Source organism: Syngnathus floridae, chromosome 16 (assembly GCF_059516105.1).
Source record: "Syngnathus floridae isolate MCC-2025c chromosome 16, RoL_Sflo_1.0, whole genome shotgun sequence".
NCBI classification, from domain to species: Eukaryota; Metazoa; Chordata; class Actinopteri; order Syngnathiformes; family Syngnathidae; genus Syngnathus; species Syngnathus floridae.
In genome coordinates this window covers 2876747-2891833 of record NC_142428.1, presented here as the reverse complement: position 1 = coordinate 2891833, position 15087 = coordinate 2876747, and the positions used below count along the sequence as shown (strand labels likewise).

Genomic DNA, 15087 nt, shown 5'->3' with positions numbered 1-15087 from the left:
TTTTTTTAAAGAAAAGTAACAACAAATTTTGAATGGGAAAAACTACAATAAAAAGTCTTGTCATTTTTACACTGGACACAAAAATAAAATAAACAAAATAAGAATAAATGAGGGGTTGAAGACTAAAGCTTTGGTTTGGTTTGTTTTAAACTAAAAAAATCTTATATTATTTATCCAAACAAGAAAAAAAATACACAGATAAATGACACGTGTGATATACCAAAATAATAAGTCCCAATTTGTGTATACAAGCACTTTTATAACCTGAAAGGAAGCTTTTCTCCAACATATGCAATACAAAATAGTGCCAGTGCAACATCACAAAATGTCCAATTTGTTTGTTAGTCACGTAAACAACCAAGCTAGAGGTAGCCCAATTTTTTTTACTGCTGTACTAAGACACTAACAGGTCAGTGGACAAAGTCCAGCACAAGCGGCATGACAAACTCTGAGTGGCGGACCCCCATGGTGAAGGAGGGTGCCTTGCGGAGGTGCATTCCAGAACGCTCCGGGCGGTAGGCGCCCGGGCCCGGTGTGACCGAGGGGTAAGTGGGCCTTTTGGTCCGGCTCTGCATGGAGAAGGAGGGCTGGCGTTGGAGGTAAACATCCGGATCGATGCAGTTGTATCTGCAGGGCCCGGGACTCTGGGCCAGGTCCACAGAGGGGCCCCCCACCTTCCGGCGGGCCGACATGCTATAACTGACGCTGGATGGCTTGTTGGGGACCTGATTGCCCAACAGCTTGGGGAGCGTGTAGCTGTTCAACAACAACAAGCTTTTAAATTCAATTTTGATTTCCCGAACAAGTAAAAACATAAAAAAGTGCCCCCACCTGTTGGGTGCTGGTACTGCATCCACAGTGCGGTAGTGCGTGCGAGCTCCAATCGTGTAGGCTGGCGGTCGACGCTGAGTATTGAGAGGCGGAGCCTTCTCCGGACTGTAGGCACCTGGTCCCGGAGTCGGCAACTGATCCCCTATGACAAAAAAAAAAAAAAATCGTAACTTATTCAGGCACTTATATTATTATCGTACATTTTTATACGTTTACCTTTGCTAGTAATCCGCTTCCCTCGGCCTACCATGGAATAAGAGGGCGTGTCCATTCGGCCAAAGCGTGTCACATTAGCACCGACGTGGTATCTTGGTCCCGGGCTGGAGTCCACAGAGATCACTATCAATTAAAATTGGACATATTTACACAATTACACACAAACGTGGGTTCGTACGTCTTATTGGAACTCACTGGTGCTGCTCATGCGGCTGCGGAAGGAGTAAGCTGGGCTGCTGGGCTTGGTGACATCATGGTTGACGTAGCCCACTGTGGGGGGTAGAGCGTAGTGCCCTGGGCCTGGTCCTGATTGGGATGATGATCAGTATCATAACACACATATGTTTATGACTCACAAAAGAGAACAGCAAGTTGTGAAAAATTTGTGCATTGACAAGTTACACACAAGTTCTCATCTCATCAGTACGGCATTGATATAAGTCATTCTACGCAGAGGATAAAGAACACGTTAGAAATGTTGTTTGCCTACGTTCATTGCAATATTAAGCTAGCAACGCTAGGATAAATTGATGTGCTGTCACTCGTATATCCATTCTTTACTGACCTTTCACTTTAGCAGATATCAGGGGCCGTCTCTTCGTCGCCTCCTCCATCCTCTGACCACTTCTTCTTCTGCTTTGAGATAACTTGCTTTCCTTTTATAGCCTCCACCTGGCCCTTGATGAATTATTTACCAGCATGGATATGACGCGACCTAAGCTATTGTCCACCTCAAAGTCTTTTAAGGTCACAACTTGAGCATGCGTTTTACTTTTCAAAGAACGTGCAAAGACTTGACGAATCACGTTTGAAATCATAAAAACTATCATCGTTTCCTGGAACATGAACTCGTATAGCCTTTGGGTTCCACTTTTTAGATTTGTATTGTGCTGTGTATTGTGTAACTAACGGCGTCTCAGTGCACACGCTATTAAACATTTAAACTCAACTTACACTTGTCTTGTGTTGCAGGCTTTGGCTGGACGATAATGACGCTAAACAAAGCTCATAACATTCCGGATGTTACAGTTGGCGCCTAAAGCATTTATGCTAACGTTGTGGCAAAACAGGAAAATTCTAAAGGCGGAACAGCTCAAATTTATGAATAAACAGCTGTTACAGAGTCTACTCCATTATACCTTCCTATTTATTTATTTATGCTAATAGTTGTAATTTTCTTTTCTTTTTTCTGGATGTCAACAACAACAGTGCAAAAGTTCAGTCAGTCATTAATATTTATTCACTAGCTAAAACATAACTTAAAATCAAAACACATAACTTTACACACTCTTAAATATGCCGCTATGATTCAGTACAAAAATAAAGGCGAGGCACGAGATGTCTGGCTTAAAAAAAAATTAATTAAACACACACAAACAAAAATTCTTTGGCACGTTTTGACAAAATACGATTGATTTGCGCTTCCCCACCCATTTGCAGTTTTATTGCTCTCTTTGAAATAACCAAAGATGCCTGCCCCAAAAAATAGGACAACCACCCATTATATTTGTATGCTAATTTAGGAAGTTTGGTATGAATTATTGCAAAACACAAATATGTTTTGGTATAAATGATTTTTTTAGAACAATTGAAGTATGTAATTAATTAATTTTAGTGGGTCGGGACATCACTGACTTGTGGTTTGTAATTGCCTGGAGAGTAGATGCCGAAAGATGGCAGCAAAGCACTTTTTTTTTTTCCTCTAAGTCAAGCTTTGGAATGAAACTCCTCCTCTCTTCCTCAGAGACAGAGCAATATTTGGCAATAGCGCAGCTGTGGCTCAGTTGGTAGAGAAGAACGCCCTTGAGCCTGAAATTGCCTCCAGGTCGGCATTGTAAATTTCAAAACAAAATGAGAAAGTTTTGCAATTTCTCAGTGGGTCTGCAAAACAAACAAAAAAAACTGCAAACCCCAACTATTATTCAGAAAACGCCGATTAACATTCATTATATGTTCCCTACGGGGGGAAATGTGGGAAGAAAATTGTCGGAAAATGGCAGGATGCTCCATGTATTTTCCAATATGCAAATTTGCAAACTGGAAATTTGTGTCAAAAATGTCAAAAAAAAAAAAAAAGCAACATCTCCAGATATCATCTGGCTGCAAAAAACAACACGAAAAAAACAGTCCTTCGAATTTTTACGACCATCCTCTGGTTGTCATTGCGATCGCTCTGTGTTGTTTTTTTTTCCACTTGGCATGTGCTACGACTTATCCCCTTGAAGAACCTAAATGAACGAGATGCGCTCTGTTACTCATTGTGATCCACCACGTGTGTGTGTGTGTACATGTCCGGGTGAGGTGATGCTTACCTACCTGGTTGCGTGCTTTGTGCGACTTCTGCATGATCACCCGCCATTGGTCGTAGTGCTTCATGGACATGCTGCTGCAGCCGTAAGCGTGCTTGCGCGCCCAGCCGAAGAACTGCTTCAACTCGCGGCGCAGTGTCGAGTTGGAGTCGCCGCTCGACTTGGGGTCGCACGAGCCTGACGCTGCCCGCTCTGTGCAGCATTTAAAAAAAAAAACAATCACAGATATGCGCCGGCTTTTTAGTGTGTGTGTGTTTGTGTGTACTCACCACTATGCGGTGTGGATGCAGCGGTGGGATGACTCCATTCACTCCAGATTCCAGCTTTGCGGGAACCGTAGATCCCCACCGGATTACATCGGACCTGTCAGCCAACAAAATGACGATTAAAATAAAATCTGAATAATTACGCTACCGCCTTGATATGCGAGTTGAATTCAATCATGCTTGATTGTATCTCAAATCATCTGAAATGAATAGAAAAGCCACCAGGGTCCAAAAAGGGTTGATTCCCACTTAAGCCACTAGAGGGCAGTAATAATACAAGGTATGGACTGAAATTTAAGATACTACAATTAGTATTTCAAGTTTTGTAAATAGTAATCAAGAAGATCAAAACACAAGCCACCTGCACAAAATAGACGGTTCCAGGTCTGAGACCGGCCAGCCTGCAAGACGTCTGGTTGCCGACGTCATCCATCACCTGCAAAGTGAGCCAAGCGGGAAGAAGTCAGTGGAGAACAAAGACTCGTATTAACAACCTGCACTGAAGGCAAAACAAACAGACGAAGCTTCAATCGGGCTTCCCGCCGCAAATATGTTTGAATGCCGCAATGAGCGGCGTGTTTATGGAAACCTTTCAAAGAGATCTGCTGTCCATTAGTTGCCAACACACACACACACACGCGCTCTCTCTCTCAAAAATCTCTTTTTCTCGTCGCTACAAAACCCAACATGACATCGAGTCCCTCCGCTCACTCCTGGTCTCGGGTCTGGCCCTCGCCCGCCTCGCCCATTTTTCCACTCGGCAAGCAAAGACTTGCTCGGCTGACGTTTACGTGAAACCGCTTTGTGACCTCAGAGCTAATCGCTGCGCGGGGTCGAGTGTTTGCGTTGTATTGTTCATTTATTGAAGAGTTGAATGGAGGTTGACTGAGAAGATGACGAGATAAGAAGAACTCAGGAATGTGCTTGGTGGTATGCCGTGAACGGGACAGCTCATAAAAATTGTTAAGTGACTAAAATGTAAAATAAATAAAAGAAAATAATCAACTATATTTTACATTTTGACTATATTAACTATATATATTTCTGTCCCCCGCGCTTTTACCTTCCAGTCTTGGCTATCCTCCAGTCTGTAACGGATCTGGTACTTGGCCTGGAACAGGAAGTCTTTGAGTGCCGGCGGGGCCTCCCAGCGAACGCTCAGCTGGTCCTCCAATTGCCCCACGCGGCTCACTGTCACCCCCGACGGAGGATCCGTTGTCACTGAAAGAGAAGTTGTCATGTGAGATGTCAATTCAAAACTTCTTAAAAGGATAACAATTCGAAAAAATATCATCGGGGCTCACTACTACAATATCTTTCTCCAAATGCGAGCCACTGTTTACATCGACGTACCTCGAAAGTGTTTCTGGAAAAAGTCACTCCGAAAGAATGTAGGCTGCACCATCATTTGTGCATTACGGTAATTAACACGTCTCGCCTATAAGAAGGTGCTGATGTTCTCCTGTCAGGACACAGATGGTGCCGATCAAGCTAGACCCGTAATAGCTTCTCTCCCGCGGCGACGTTTACGTTGGCCGCTGGAGAAATCAAGTCAATTCCGAGCGGCGGGCCTGATGTCTCTATACTGGTTGTTTTTTTAGACACGTGAACCCAGAGTTGGCACAAAATATTTGAGTGGGATTTATTTGCATCCATGCAAGTATCCTCGATGCAGCAATCTGTGATGAGGGTGTTCCCGCCCGTTGTCAACCGTGACTCACCGCCGTGACGCGGTGTTGCGTGTTTTGACGAGAACCCAAACCAGCGTCCGGGGCAACCCCAAATAAACAAAAGTGTCACGCACAAAAAAAATGGTTTTCTATACGCTCACCAGGAAACCGCCCTCGCCTCAGGGGGGGGGTGTATACAGGTAAAGGGTTACAGCGATGGCCGACTGTTTTTAACCCGAGATGGTGGTCTTTTGAAGAATCCACCAAGTTCGCAGCGGGCGGAACAATACTTTAAAAGGTAACATCGCTGGCTTGCTAAAAGCTGTGAGGCCCCCCCAGATAAAAGCCTGAAAGAGTTTAAGCGCTTCAAGAATCCTGGATTTGAAGCAGGGATGTAGACAAGTCCACTGGACTGGAAGCAGGTTAGCATGCTAGCATCTTGTTAGCATAGATGAATCAAACGCCAGGCCCAAAAAAAAAAAAAAACATTTGAATAGTGTAATACATACAACATGTTGGGCAAGTTGTTGCGCTTCCAGACGGTAAACATCATTTTATGATTGCTTCATTTGGTCAAATCTTCCATTTTGCAATTTCTCGACGTGTCCAAATGAGGTTACGTCGTTTTGGCGGTGACTCTCTTCTTGCGTTACACTTTTTGTGCACGTACACACACAGACAATTTGTTTCTAATTTAAACTGAAAAATGAGGGAAGATTTTTTTTTTTGCTATTAAATTACATGCATGCATTGTTCTTTTTTGGATCTTTTGAAGCCATTGTTTATTTAACGCCCGGGGCATGGCCGACACCCCAGCAGGAGGTCAGCAAGAGGTCGACACTCACCCACGTCGAGGATGTCCAACATGATGACGTCGGAAGCGGCGTGGCCCAGCCGGTTGGACGCCTCCACCCAGATCTCGTACGGGGTGAAGAGGTGAAGGTCGCGGGTGATGCTGCACGAGTACGGCTGAGTGTGCGAGTAGTCCTCGCACTCCTTCTCCTTGCCGTACCACCTGCGTATTCATATTAATGCCGTTATCAAAAATGCTAAATGGTGTCATATCTCCATTTTGCAGCTACACACACCTGAGCTTGTACTTGAGCAAGTACTGCGTCTTAATGCTGGTCTCCCCTTTCCCTCCTGGCACCCAGCTGCACGTCAGGTCTTTGGTGTTCCGAGACAAGCACGTCAAATTGAGAGGCTTCTCCGGAGGCACTGCGGGGAAAAGTAAGAGAGGATCCGTGGGTATTTTTTTTTGCCTGTTTTTTACTTTATTTGGTGAGCGTTCCTGTGTGTGTAGGAGCGCAATCAGATTTCAGAGCACTGCCAATAACCCCCCCCCCCCCCCCTCCACCTCCCATCTCCGAGAACACAAGGTTCCGAACACCGCACAGAGATTACGATCCATGCTGCGTGCGTGTCACCATCATTTTCATTGGATGCCTTAAGTGATTTTTTTCGGTAGACGAGAGAATGACAAAAACTCATTTGGAAAAAAAAAACGCTCTAAAAAAGTTATTTTCAATCAATAACTATTATGTAGAAAATTTTTTTTAATGACCGCAACTTCTTTTCTAATTTCCATCTATAGCACTATCTTATGTTAGCATTAAGCTAGCATACAATTGCACACAATAAATGTGTCATGATTCAATATGGCCGGATTATTGATGACAGCCGCCCCCCTTGCACAATACAAATGAAGACAGAACCGCTGGAAATCATCCATAGTCATTTTAAATTGAGTTCGGGGGGCTTCTGGATGTCAAAGGCGTTTTGGATCATTTTGCACAATGGCAGTCCAAGAGCCAACGGAGGAGGCAAAAGCACATTTTTCAGCAGAGCAGGAATTTAAGGCTTGGTTTTCCTTCGTATTGACAGGAGCGCCGTAAAAAGTGTTTACTGCGTGTGTATGACGACTATGTTTTGCGTGTGCACAAGTATGTGTGTGTGCAAAGTGTCAGTGTGATGCCCCGTGAGTAATGGACCACACAGACACTCAAAGCGACACACACATTGGCGGAGGCCCTCGTACTAAAACTTAAATTACGGCCACAAGTGTACACAGAGAGCCTTAAAAAAAACTGCCCACCGCTCCCTCCTTCATATTCCACTTCCTTTATGATCGTCTTGCTCGCGTCCAAATCTTTTTGTGGCGACCACATTAGTTTATTGTAAATCCGATTCATTTATTGCTGTCACCCCCCCAAAAAATGGAATGTGACCTACTTCCGACGAAAATGCAGGAGCCGGCCAGGATGTGTCCCTTGTGGTTATGGCACACCAGATTGTCGCCGGTCCGCTGTCGCGAAGCGTTGAGCCCGATGAGCGTCACGCTGAGGTTGCTGGCGCTCAGCATTTGGTACGTGGAGGCGGGCAGCCGCTGGCCGTTCAGCGCCCAGTACAGTGAACTGGCGTGGACGCCGGAGTCCGGTTGCACCCAGCAACTAGCTGTCAGGTTGGAACCCACGCGGAGGACGGGGTCCTGGGGGGAGACCCATGCCGCATCTGTAGGGGGGGGTGAACACTTTAGAAAAATCTCCCTCCCCTTTGATTGTCAGGTCCGGAAAAGGTTCCAATCATTCATGACAAGCCGGGCGCACGACAGTAACGAGCAAGTAGCCCCTTGTCATAAACAACAGGAAGCGTTTGAGGATGGAGGCCTTTTGTCTTCCCCTCTTCTTCTTTTTACAGCGCTCTTTAAAGTCTTACTGCTGCTTCCCATTAAAAAAAAAAATCTCATCGAGTCACTTAAGCCAGGAAACGCACATTACGTTGATTTATTTGCATTACATTCCCGGAGACCCAAGCTAATGATGTCACCGTTTTGCCCCCCCCCCCCCCCCCCCCACACACACACGATCCCTCAAGTGTTAAAGGAATTATAGACTGCAGACTTGTTGAAAGTCAGCCGTGCAGTAGCTCCGCATATTTACTGAACTTCACACGGGCGCAAACATGAGGCCTTACAGTAGCTATAAAAAAGTCTACACATTCATTCAAAGGCGTCTTTTTGTGTTATATATAAAAAAAAAAGCTTTAACCACCATTAATGTGACCAGGAATCTGTGTTAAGAAGAAAACATCTATTGAAGAAGGAAAATAACAATAAACAAGTGAGATCATGCAGTTGCAAAAGTGCGCACACCCTCTGATAAGTGAGACTGTTCACAATTTCCCAATCACAGATGAACTCATGATGACGGGAGTCTGCACACACCTGCTGCCACATACCCTCAGGGTCAAAAACACATTTAGGGGACATGTAAACATTTCATTATGTACAAGAGGATTGATAGCGCCACCTACTGCTGAGGAGGACTGTCTAAATATGCTGTATTGTATTGGCGGCTGGTATCAGCAACCTCTGCGGTCCCAATACGTTAAAATAAGGTATCAATACTCTCCCATCTCTACATTTTGCCTGCGTGCCCCCCAAATGGGTGTATAGTTGTACAGAAGGGGTCCACAACACAAATATGTCCCTCTTGGGTCTATTTGGGGGGGGCACTGATGGATCCGAAAAGATACATGCATGTCCCCAAGGGGTGTCAAACATTTGGGGGAGGAGGCACCTTCGTGGGAAGCCCCCTAAAGTTGCTTTAATTATCTTTTCTTTCTCCAATGTGACACATGGATTCGAAAAAGCACCGTGCAATTTTGAGGAAGACGTTTGCGCCCCCCTAAAAAAGAAAACAAAGCGGGCGTTTACGCGTGTGTGACTTGACTTACGTGTGGACAGGGACAAGACGGCAGCGGAGAGCAGGAGCAGGAACAGCAGGAGAATCCGTGAGGACGTATCCATGACCACTCTTCTTCTGCTTCTGGGTTTGGTGGACTTCTTCACTCGACGCTTTTTGCGTGCGCAAAAACGCTTTGCGCATCAAATGTGGATTGAAGGAGACAAAAACACGTGGAAAAGGCGGCTAGCAAACGCGTCCCACTCGCTCGTCTGCTCGTCTTCTTGTTCCTCCTGTTGCTGCTTAAATCATACCCAAATTCATACTTTAAAGCCCCGCCTCCTCCTCCTATTCCTCCTCTCCCTCTTGCCTCATTTCCCCTCTTCCTTCCCGCCTCCACCCCATCCCCACTTTCACCTCAAACATTCCCACTCAAGACGCGTTCAAGTTCCAACGAAAAGAAAACATAGACTTCACGTTGTCGGGATGAGACGTCAAGTCAGAATATTAAGAACACCTATGTGCAGTTTTACACACCTCGTAATTGGTCATTATGTGGAAAAAAATGCTTTTACTCTATCCCCCCCCCCTTTATGGATTTAACTCCATAGCCCTCCTCAATCTGTCTATTTAACTAAAGGTTTGACCTTTGACCTTGAATCGCCCCTGCTACAATAAATACATAAAATGACCACCATAAATAAAACTGACACGTCATGTTCTAAGGAATTGCAGATGGTCAGTGACGGGACATATACATGACAGGGTGTTGGTGGTAAAATTGCTTCCGCACTTCCTGGACGCTGACAAAGGTTCTCAAGCGGGAACAAGAGAGTCCCTTCTGGAGGGTGGGTCAACCAAAGGTCGCCGTCTATACAGGCCCTTCGCTGTACCCGGAACGCGACATGACTCAAGCTGGCATTAACTTGTTAGTCAAACATTCGTCACACTTTTGTCTACCACATTCAGGTGTTTGCACAAAACAAGCTGATAAGTCTTGCTAGCTGGTAATGCCGGGTTGTCAACACATTCCCATAAGCTGCTCCTGAGCTATACCCGAAATAGGCCCGCCTACAACATTTTTGGGTTTTCTTTTGGTTCCCAGGAATTGTATTTTGATTTGGAGCCCGGGAAGTGTGTAGTGTGTGTGTGTGTGTGTGTGTGTGGGGGGGGGACCTGGCTGCGTCACAATGGACCGACTCGGATAAGGGATACAATGTGCTTCTTTAATCAGTTTAGGGGAAATCTCCATATTGTCTTGAGGTTTCTGAGGAAAATTGAACAAGACACTGGTTGTTTTAGGATGACCAAATTTGTGGAAAGACGATTGTTAAAAAAGCATCAATCCTGATTACGCACCAAAAAAATGCTGAGTTGTTTTTAATAACCCACCCGCTGTGAATTGTTAGCAGATTGGGTGAACTGGATAAGCGCTTTTAAAAATGGATGGATGGAAGCTGTGTGCATGTTTTATCCATCAAACTTTAGCAAACTTTGTATTTAACCGAATTCAGTTACAGATAAGTAGGTGTAGCGTCATCTAGTGTTTGGAAGTGGAATTTCAGTGCACCAAGTACGCACAAGAATTAAATTAAATTAAAACAGAGGTATAATAATAATAATAATAATAATATTAATAATAATAATAATAATAATAATAATAATAATAAATAAAATAAATAAAATAAATAAAATAAAACATAATAATAAAAATAAAGCAAAATAGTGGGCCTTAAAATCAGCTAGAACTTCCCTGACATGGAAATGACCATAGTTTAAAAAACTGCAAGTTTATCCTTGCAATATTTTGGACTATTTTTGCAGTGAGACGTTCGGCTGTATTGACATTGATTGCGTGTTTACAGGCTGCTGGGCCTTCTGGCTAAGCAGAACCTTTTAAATGTCTTGCAAATTGTTTATGAAAGAGCGCTTTGTTTCATCAGGAGATTCAGGCAACGTGACGAAAGCTACGAGGGATAGACAGACGGTCGGACGGAAACACAGACAGGGATTCAGGGGATCCGAGGGGGCAATCAAGCGAGGGATGATCTGGCTTCCTGGCAGATAGCCGCAAGGCCTCTGCTGAGCTCAACTTGATTGGAGGAAAGAATTTGTTTGAAGAGACCATCGGTGCCTTGTTACACTGCCACAATTCAAAGTGTGCGTGTGTGTGGTGTGTGTGTGTGTGTGGACTTGCATACCTTTTTAATTGCCAACAGGGTAGGAGCACTTAAGTGTTAAGGCGCTGTCTCAGTAGCGCCTCTTGTGGACGGAGGAGGTCATTTCATTGCCCTATTCACACTCCTTTTACACACGTTCAAGTGGACTGCAGTGCGTTCATAATGGTGACGTCACACAGGACATCTGCTGCCCACACTGCTGAGCGTTACAAAATCAGTGTTGAGCAAACACTCAGCCTTTTTGAAAGAATCAAGAAAAAAGGAATACAAAAGAAGCATATTTTGCAGAAAGGGAATAAAACGAAGATAGTTTTTTTTGGGGGGGGCAAGTGGGAAAGGAATATAATGGAGTATTTTTTTGCAGTTTCAGGTGGAAAACAAATGTTTTGAAAGCTGCCGAAGGGGAGAATATGAAGGAGTCGTTTTAAAGGTGCAGTGGGGAATCTCAAGGAGCCTATTTAATTGAGGTAAGTCATGCTTTCGCTTTTAAAATGATCTAAACTTGCTTTTTTTCCCCCTATGTGAAACTGGTTTTCAACAAATGTCCTAAGGGATTCATTTTTAGTGGTTTTGTTTGTGTTCAGCAGACTGCGGCGGGCTGAACTCCTGCAGGGCATGCACTCTGGCGGGGCTTGTCACTTCCTCGAGCAGAGGGGCCGCTGGCGGGGGGCCCCACGCCTTGGCAAAATCGGGTCATAGAATGATTTTGAAGTCGAGACACAGCCGCATTGTATGCAACAATGGAGTACAGCAGGAGCGCCGCTTTGTGATCGCAAACATACACTTTGGGCAGACTGCATGAGAGTAAACTCAGGTAATGAACCACATGCTGCTTCACCAAGTTGTTATTTTGGTCAAGAGTCATTTTTTGTTAAAGGTCATGAAGCCTCAGGAGGCGGAGCTTGTCACAGAAATCTCCAAGGTAAGAAAAATAGAATGACTTTAAATTCATTGTACAACTGATGTACAACAAAACACGAATTCAGGTGCAGTGGATGGTCTCGGAACTGAAGACGGGCTTGACGGGCGCCTTGCTGGAACTGGCCCACATCCAGCACGGCGACTCGGTCATGCGCGACGAGATGGAGGACAACCGGCGCCGGTGTCGGGAGAAAGCATGGCGCTTGGAAGCACTGGTGGAGTCCCTCAGGGTCGGAGTGCATCTGTTTCTTTGTTGTTTGCAAAGTTGACAGTAGGCTGACGAGTTGTGTCGCCTCGTGCAGGAGGAGCTTGGCGTCATGCGGGGTCAAGTCGTGGCGCTGCGTGGCGCCACGCAGCGTCATCAAGAGGATGCAGAGAGTACTGCAGCTACATGCAACGAAACGTAACTTAAATGTTTTTCCCATATGAAAAAAAATCCAAAATGACCTATTTTTAAAACATCTTTAACAAGGAGTTCACCTTAATTTATTAAAGTTATGGGTTAATTTAAAATAAAATATGCAACTGAGCAATTTATATTGTACCGGAATATATATATATATATATATATATATATATATATATATTTAATATATATTATATTTTCATGCAGTGAACCAGCAGAGGCATGCCGCGGAAAAGTTCTGCTACATTGCTTCTTGCAGGGTCTTAAAGCCGGACTCACCGAAGGAACAGGTCACAACTTCAAACACACACATGCATCTTTTTTATGACACGTTAGAATTAACTGAATAACCTGCTTTTTTAAGCAACATTGTTTTCATTCATTATTTTAAAAATATGTATTCTAACTATACGATGAATGTTTGTGCAACACAGATGCGCGACACCAGGTGGCGCTGCAGCTGCTCCACTCGGAGTGGGAGTACGTGTCCACTTTGGAGCAACTCCACAACCAATATAAGAGCACAACGCCCACGCAACACGTGACCTCGAACCCTCAGTAAGCTCAGCATGTTTTCAGATATTACAAGCATCTCAATTTAAATTTTATTGTAACTTAAAATTGCTGATAAATATATAATAGAATTTTTGACTGCAGCGAGAAATTCGCCTCGTTGGTTGAGCGGCTCCTGCAGCGCCACCTGGTGTTCAGAGACACCCTGCAGGAGCGACTGGCCGCACAGCGATGGAAATCTCTGGTGGGAGATGTTCTAGTTAGGCTCGTCGGACAGAACGACGTGAGCGGGCACCTCAGGGGTTTGGGTTCCCAAACACCCGCCGACCAAGTGTCGCTAAAACGAAATCTGTGTTTGAAGACTTCTTTCTCGGACGCCTACGTGGCCTACGTGGGGGCGCTGGCCTCCTTCCTCTCGCTGGAAGTCCACAAGTTGGGCAAGCATGAGGAACAGGTAAACATTCAATTGACAACAAGGGCAACTGAATGAAAAACTGAATTTGAATTGTGCTTGTGCACGAACAGGGAAGCGGCCAAGTGGAGAAGGACCAAATCCAAGTGTTGTCGCTTCTTCTAGCGCCTGTTACTCGTGTTCACGGCTACCTGAGTCACATCCAGGTCAGACACCTCACACAAACATTTCTTTATCCAAGCCCAGGTGAATGAAATTTTGCAGAAAAAACAACACAAAAAGTTGTTACTTGCTTGTTATGCTTGCGTTGAGAACTTGCTGCAGTGGACGGGCAAAGATCATCCGGACTGCAGCCTGCTCCTGGGCACCGAGCGAACACTCCGGGCCATTTTGTCGCGATGTCACACCATCTTGGAGGAGGAGGTCCGCTGGGACATTGGAGAAGCGCAGTACGTGGACTCTGACCGACTGCATGTTCACCCAAAATTGTGTTGTTTTGACTGACTTGCATTCCAGTAGTTGCGGTGAAGCAGAGGCCAGCAGCTTGTCTGCAGACAGCGCCTCTTACAGGACAAAGGGGGAAAGTGCAGGTCCAAGGTGAATGTGGGCGCCCCCTGATGGTCCTTGTAAAATATGTAAAGATTGCACTTATGAGTGTTCGCTTTCTTTTAGGGAGAGCCAGCAGGTGTCGGGCCTGACAAACGGGTCTGGTGTGGATCAGCACTCCATGCGCGTGGAGTGCTGGTCCTGCAGTCCAGTGAGACGGCAGACCTGTAGGTGCACGTCGGCCCGCTGTTGCCTCGTCACACCGGAGCCTGAGGGCCACACTGGCTTTGAAGAGCCGCAAAGTGATGCGGACAACACGTCCGCCTTTGAAGACTCCTCGGTGACCTCCTGCAGGGAAGATGAGGACGAGGACAGTCAGGTTCCTGTCCTCCTTAAGCCGTCCTCTCAACATTCGGAGAAGAGCGTCTGCCTCCGCTGGCAGATTCCCAGACGGACCCCTCACCCTCCTCCGAGGACACCCAACAACTGCGGGAAAAGGCTAGTCAGCGTCAGGATGGGGTCACCGCCGCTCCGAGCCAAGAGTGCCTTCAGGCCCATCTGGGACAATCCGACAAAGCAGGTAATAGCTCTCAAACCTTTTATATTAGCATCAGTTGCTAACTATTTCATCTGGGAGAACTTGACTAGGCTACCAAATTTTCTGTACTCTGATGTTCCATGTGCAGCTGTCTCCTGAGAAGGAGCACAGAGGCTTCATGCCGGTCAAGACCCCCGCCAGGGTAAACTTTCTTACCCCGAGAGAACATCAGAGGTAAGTTGCTCTCACAGGATGTTTGCTCTTGCTCATGTCATGGTTTCTTTCTCCTTTAGAGCTGGACAAAGCCCGGTCCAGCTACCGCTGTCGGGCCAATCTGCGGCGCCGCCCAGTGGACGATTGTGGGAGGAGAGTGAGGACAGCGAGGGACCCTGCAGCACTGTTTGACTGCTCCAAGGCTTCTGAAACATTTTGGCTTCTGAGACCAAGGAAATAAAACCACAACGTGTAGCTCGGAATTCTATTAGAATTATCTCGGGAGACAAAAAAATGGCAATGCAGAATTACAAATTTACATTCTGTAGTTGTAAGGTTATGAAAATAAAGTTGTTGGGAAGTCTTTTGAAAATTAGGTCGCA

General features: G+C 45.5%; 3 protein-coding genes across 9 annotated transcripts; 1 reads left to right on the top strand and 2 right to left on the bottom strand.

Annotated features, from left to right (window-relative positions):
- Positions 1–239: 239 nt before the first annotated feature.
- On the bottom strand, positions 240–2127 carry LOC148385031 (protein CIMAP1D-like). Of its 3 annotated transcripts, none has more exons than XM_088400767.1 (5): positions 2002–2127; positions 1613–1725; positions 1243–1353; positions 1048–1170; positions 240–973 (listed from the first exon to the last, which is right to left on the bottom strand). In XM_088400767.1, the coding sequence occupies exons 2-5, from the start codon at positions 1659–1661 to the stop codon at positions 411–413; spliced, it is 846 nt and encodes a 281-aa protein (XP_088256893.1). In that variant the 5' UTR covers positions 1662–1725; positions 2002–2127; the 3' UTR covers positions 240–410. The 3 variants fall into 3 exon arrangements, with proteins under 3 accessions (XP_088256893.1, XP_088256894.1, XP_088256892.1); XM_088400768.1 differs by lacking the exon at positions 2002–2127 and having other exon boundaries at positions 240–756; positions 832–973; positions 1613–1997; XM_088400766.1 differs by having other exon boundaries at positions 1613–2005.
- A 137-nt stretch (positions 2128–2264) lies between these two features.
- On the bottom strand, positions 2265–9333 carry crlf1a (cytokine receptor-like factor 1a). 2 transcript variants are annotated; one of them, XM_088356340.1, is made up of 9 exons: positions 9028–9333; positions 7525–7803; positions 6381–6510; positions 6138–6307; positions 4686–4843; positions 3984–4058; positions 3626–3719; positions 3360–3548; positions 2265–3275 (listed from the first exon to the last, which is right to left on the bottom strand). In XM_088356340.1, exons 1-9 carry the CDS (start codon positions 9098–9100, stop codon positions 3259–3261), a joined length of 1185 nt encoding a protein of 394 aa, XP_088212466.1. In that variant the 5' UTR covers positions 9101–9333; the 3' UTR covers positions 2265–3258. The 2 variants fall into 2 exon arrangements, with proteins under 2 accessions (XP_088212466.1, XP_088212465.1); XM_088356339.1 differs by having other exon boundaries at positions 3364–3548.
- A 1947-nt stretch (positions 9334–11280) lies between these two features.
- Positions 11281–15077, top strand: LOC148385029 (uncharacterized). Of its 4 annotated transcripts, none has more exons than XM_088400661.1 (15): positions 11281–11622; positions 11740–11969; positions 12033–12077; positions 12142–12306; positions 12379–12479; positions 12690–12772; positions 12917–13040; positions 13125–13278; positions 13357–13449; positions 13521–13613; positions 13720–13856; positions 13927–14004; positions 14080–14533; positions 14640–14725; positions 14785–15077. In XM_088400661.1, the coding sequence occupies exons 3-15, from the start codon at positions 12036–12038 to the stop codon at positions 14894–14896; spliced, it is 1722 nt and encodes a 573-aa protein (XP_088256787.1). In that variant the 5' UTR covers positions 11281–11622; positions 11740–11969; positions 12033–12035; the 3' UTR covers positions 14897–15077. The 4 variants fall into 4 exon arrangements, with proteins under 4 accessions (XP_088256787.1, XP_088256785.1, XP_088256784.1 ...); XM_088400659.1 differs by having other exon boundaries at positions 11282–11622; positions 11743–11969; positions 13924–14004; XM_088400658.1 differs by having other exon boundaries at positions 11282–11622; positions 13924–14004.
- Positions 15078–15087: the final 10 nt, after the last annotated feature.

Bases quoted from the DNA above. Each gene is read 5' to 3' on its own strand.
- LOC148385031 (XM_088400767.1), bottom strand. From the start codon at position 1,661: ATGGAGGAGGCGACGAAGAGACGGCCCCTGATATCTGCTAAAGTGAAA. The intron at 1,354-1,612 runs GTCAGTAAAGAA...CATCCCAATCAG, and splicing joins GATATCTGCTAAAGTGAAAG to GACCAGGCCCAGGGCACTAC. The intron at 1,171-1,242 runs GTGAGTTCCAAT...TTTAATTGATAG, and splicing joins CAGCCGCATGAGCAGCACCA to TGATCTCTGTGGACTCCAGC.
- crlf1a (XM_088356339.1), bottom strand. From the start codon at position 9,100: ATGGATACGTCCTCACGGATTCTCCTGCTGTTCCTGCTCCTGCTCTCC. The intron at 6,308-6,380 runs GTGTGTGTAGCT...ATGAATACGCAG, and splicing joins TTGCTCAAGTACAAGCTCAG to GTGGTACGGCAAGGAGAAGG. The intron at 4,059-4,685 runs GTAAAAGCGCGG...CTCACTTTGCAG, and splicing joins AGGATAGCCAAGACTGGAAG to GTGATGGATGACGTCGGCAA.
- LOC148385029 (XM_088400659.1), top strand. From the start codon at position 12,036: ATGAAGCCTCAGGAGGCGGAGCTTGTCACAGAAATCTCCAAG. The intron at 12,078-12,141 runs GTAAGAAAAATA...ACACGAATTCAG, and splicing joins TTGTCACAGAAATCTCCAAG to GTGCAGTGGATGGTCTCGGA. The intron at 13,279-13,356 runs GTGAGCGGGCAC...CTGTGTTTGAAG, and splicing joins GGCTCGTCGGACAGAACGAC to ACTTCTTTCTCGGACGCCTA.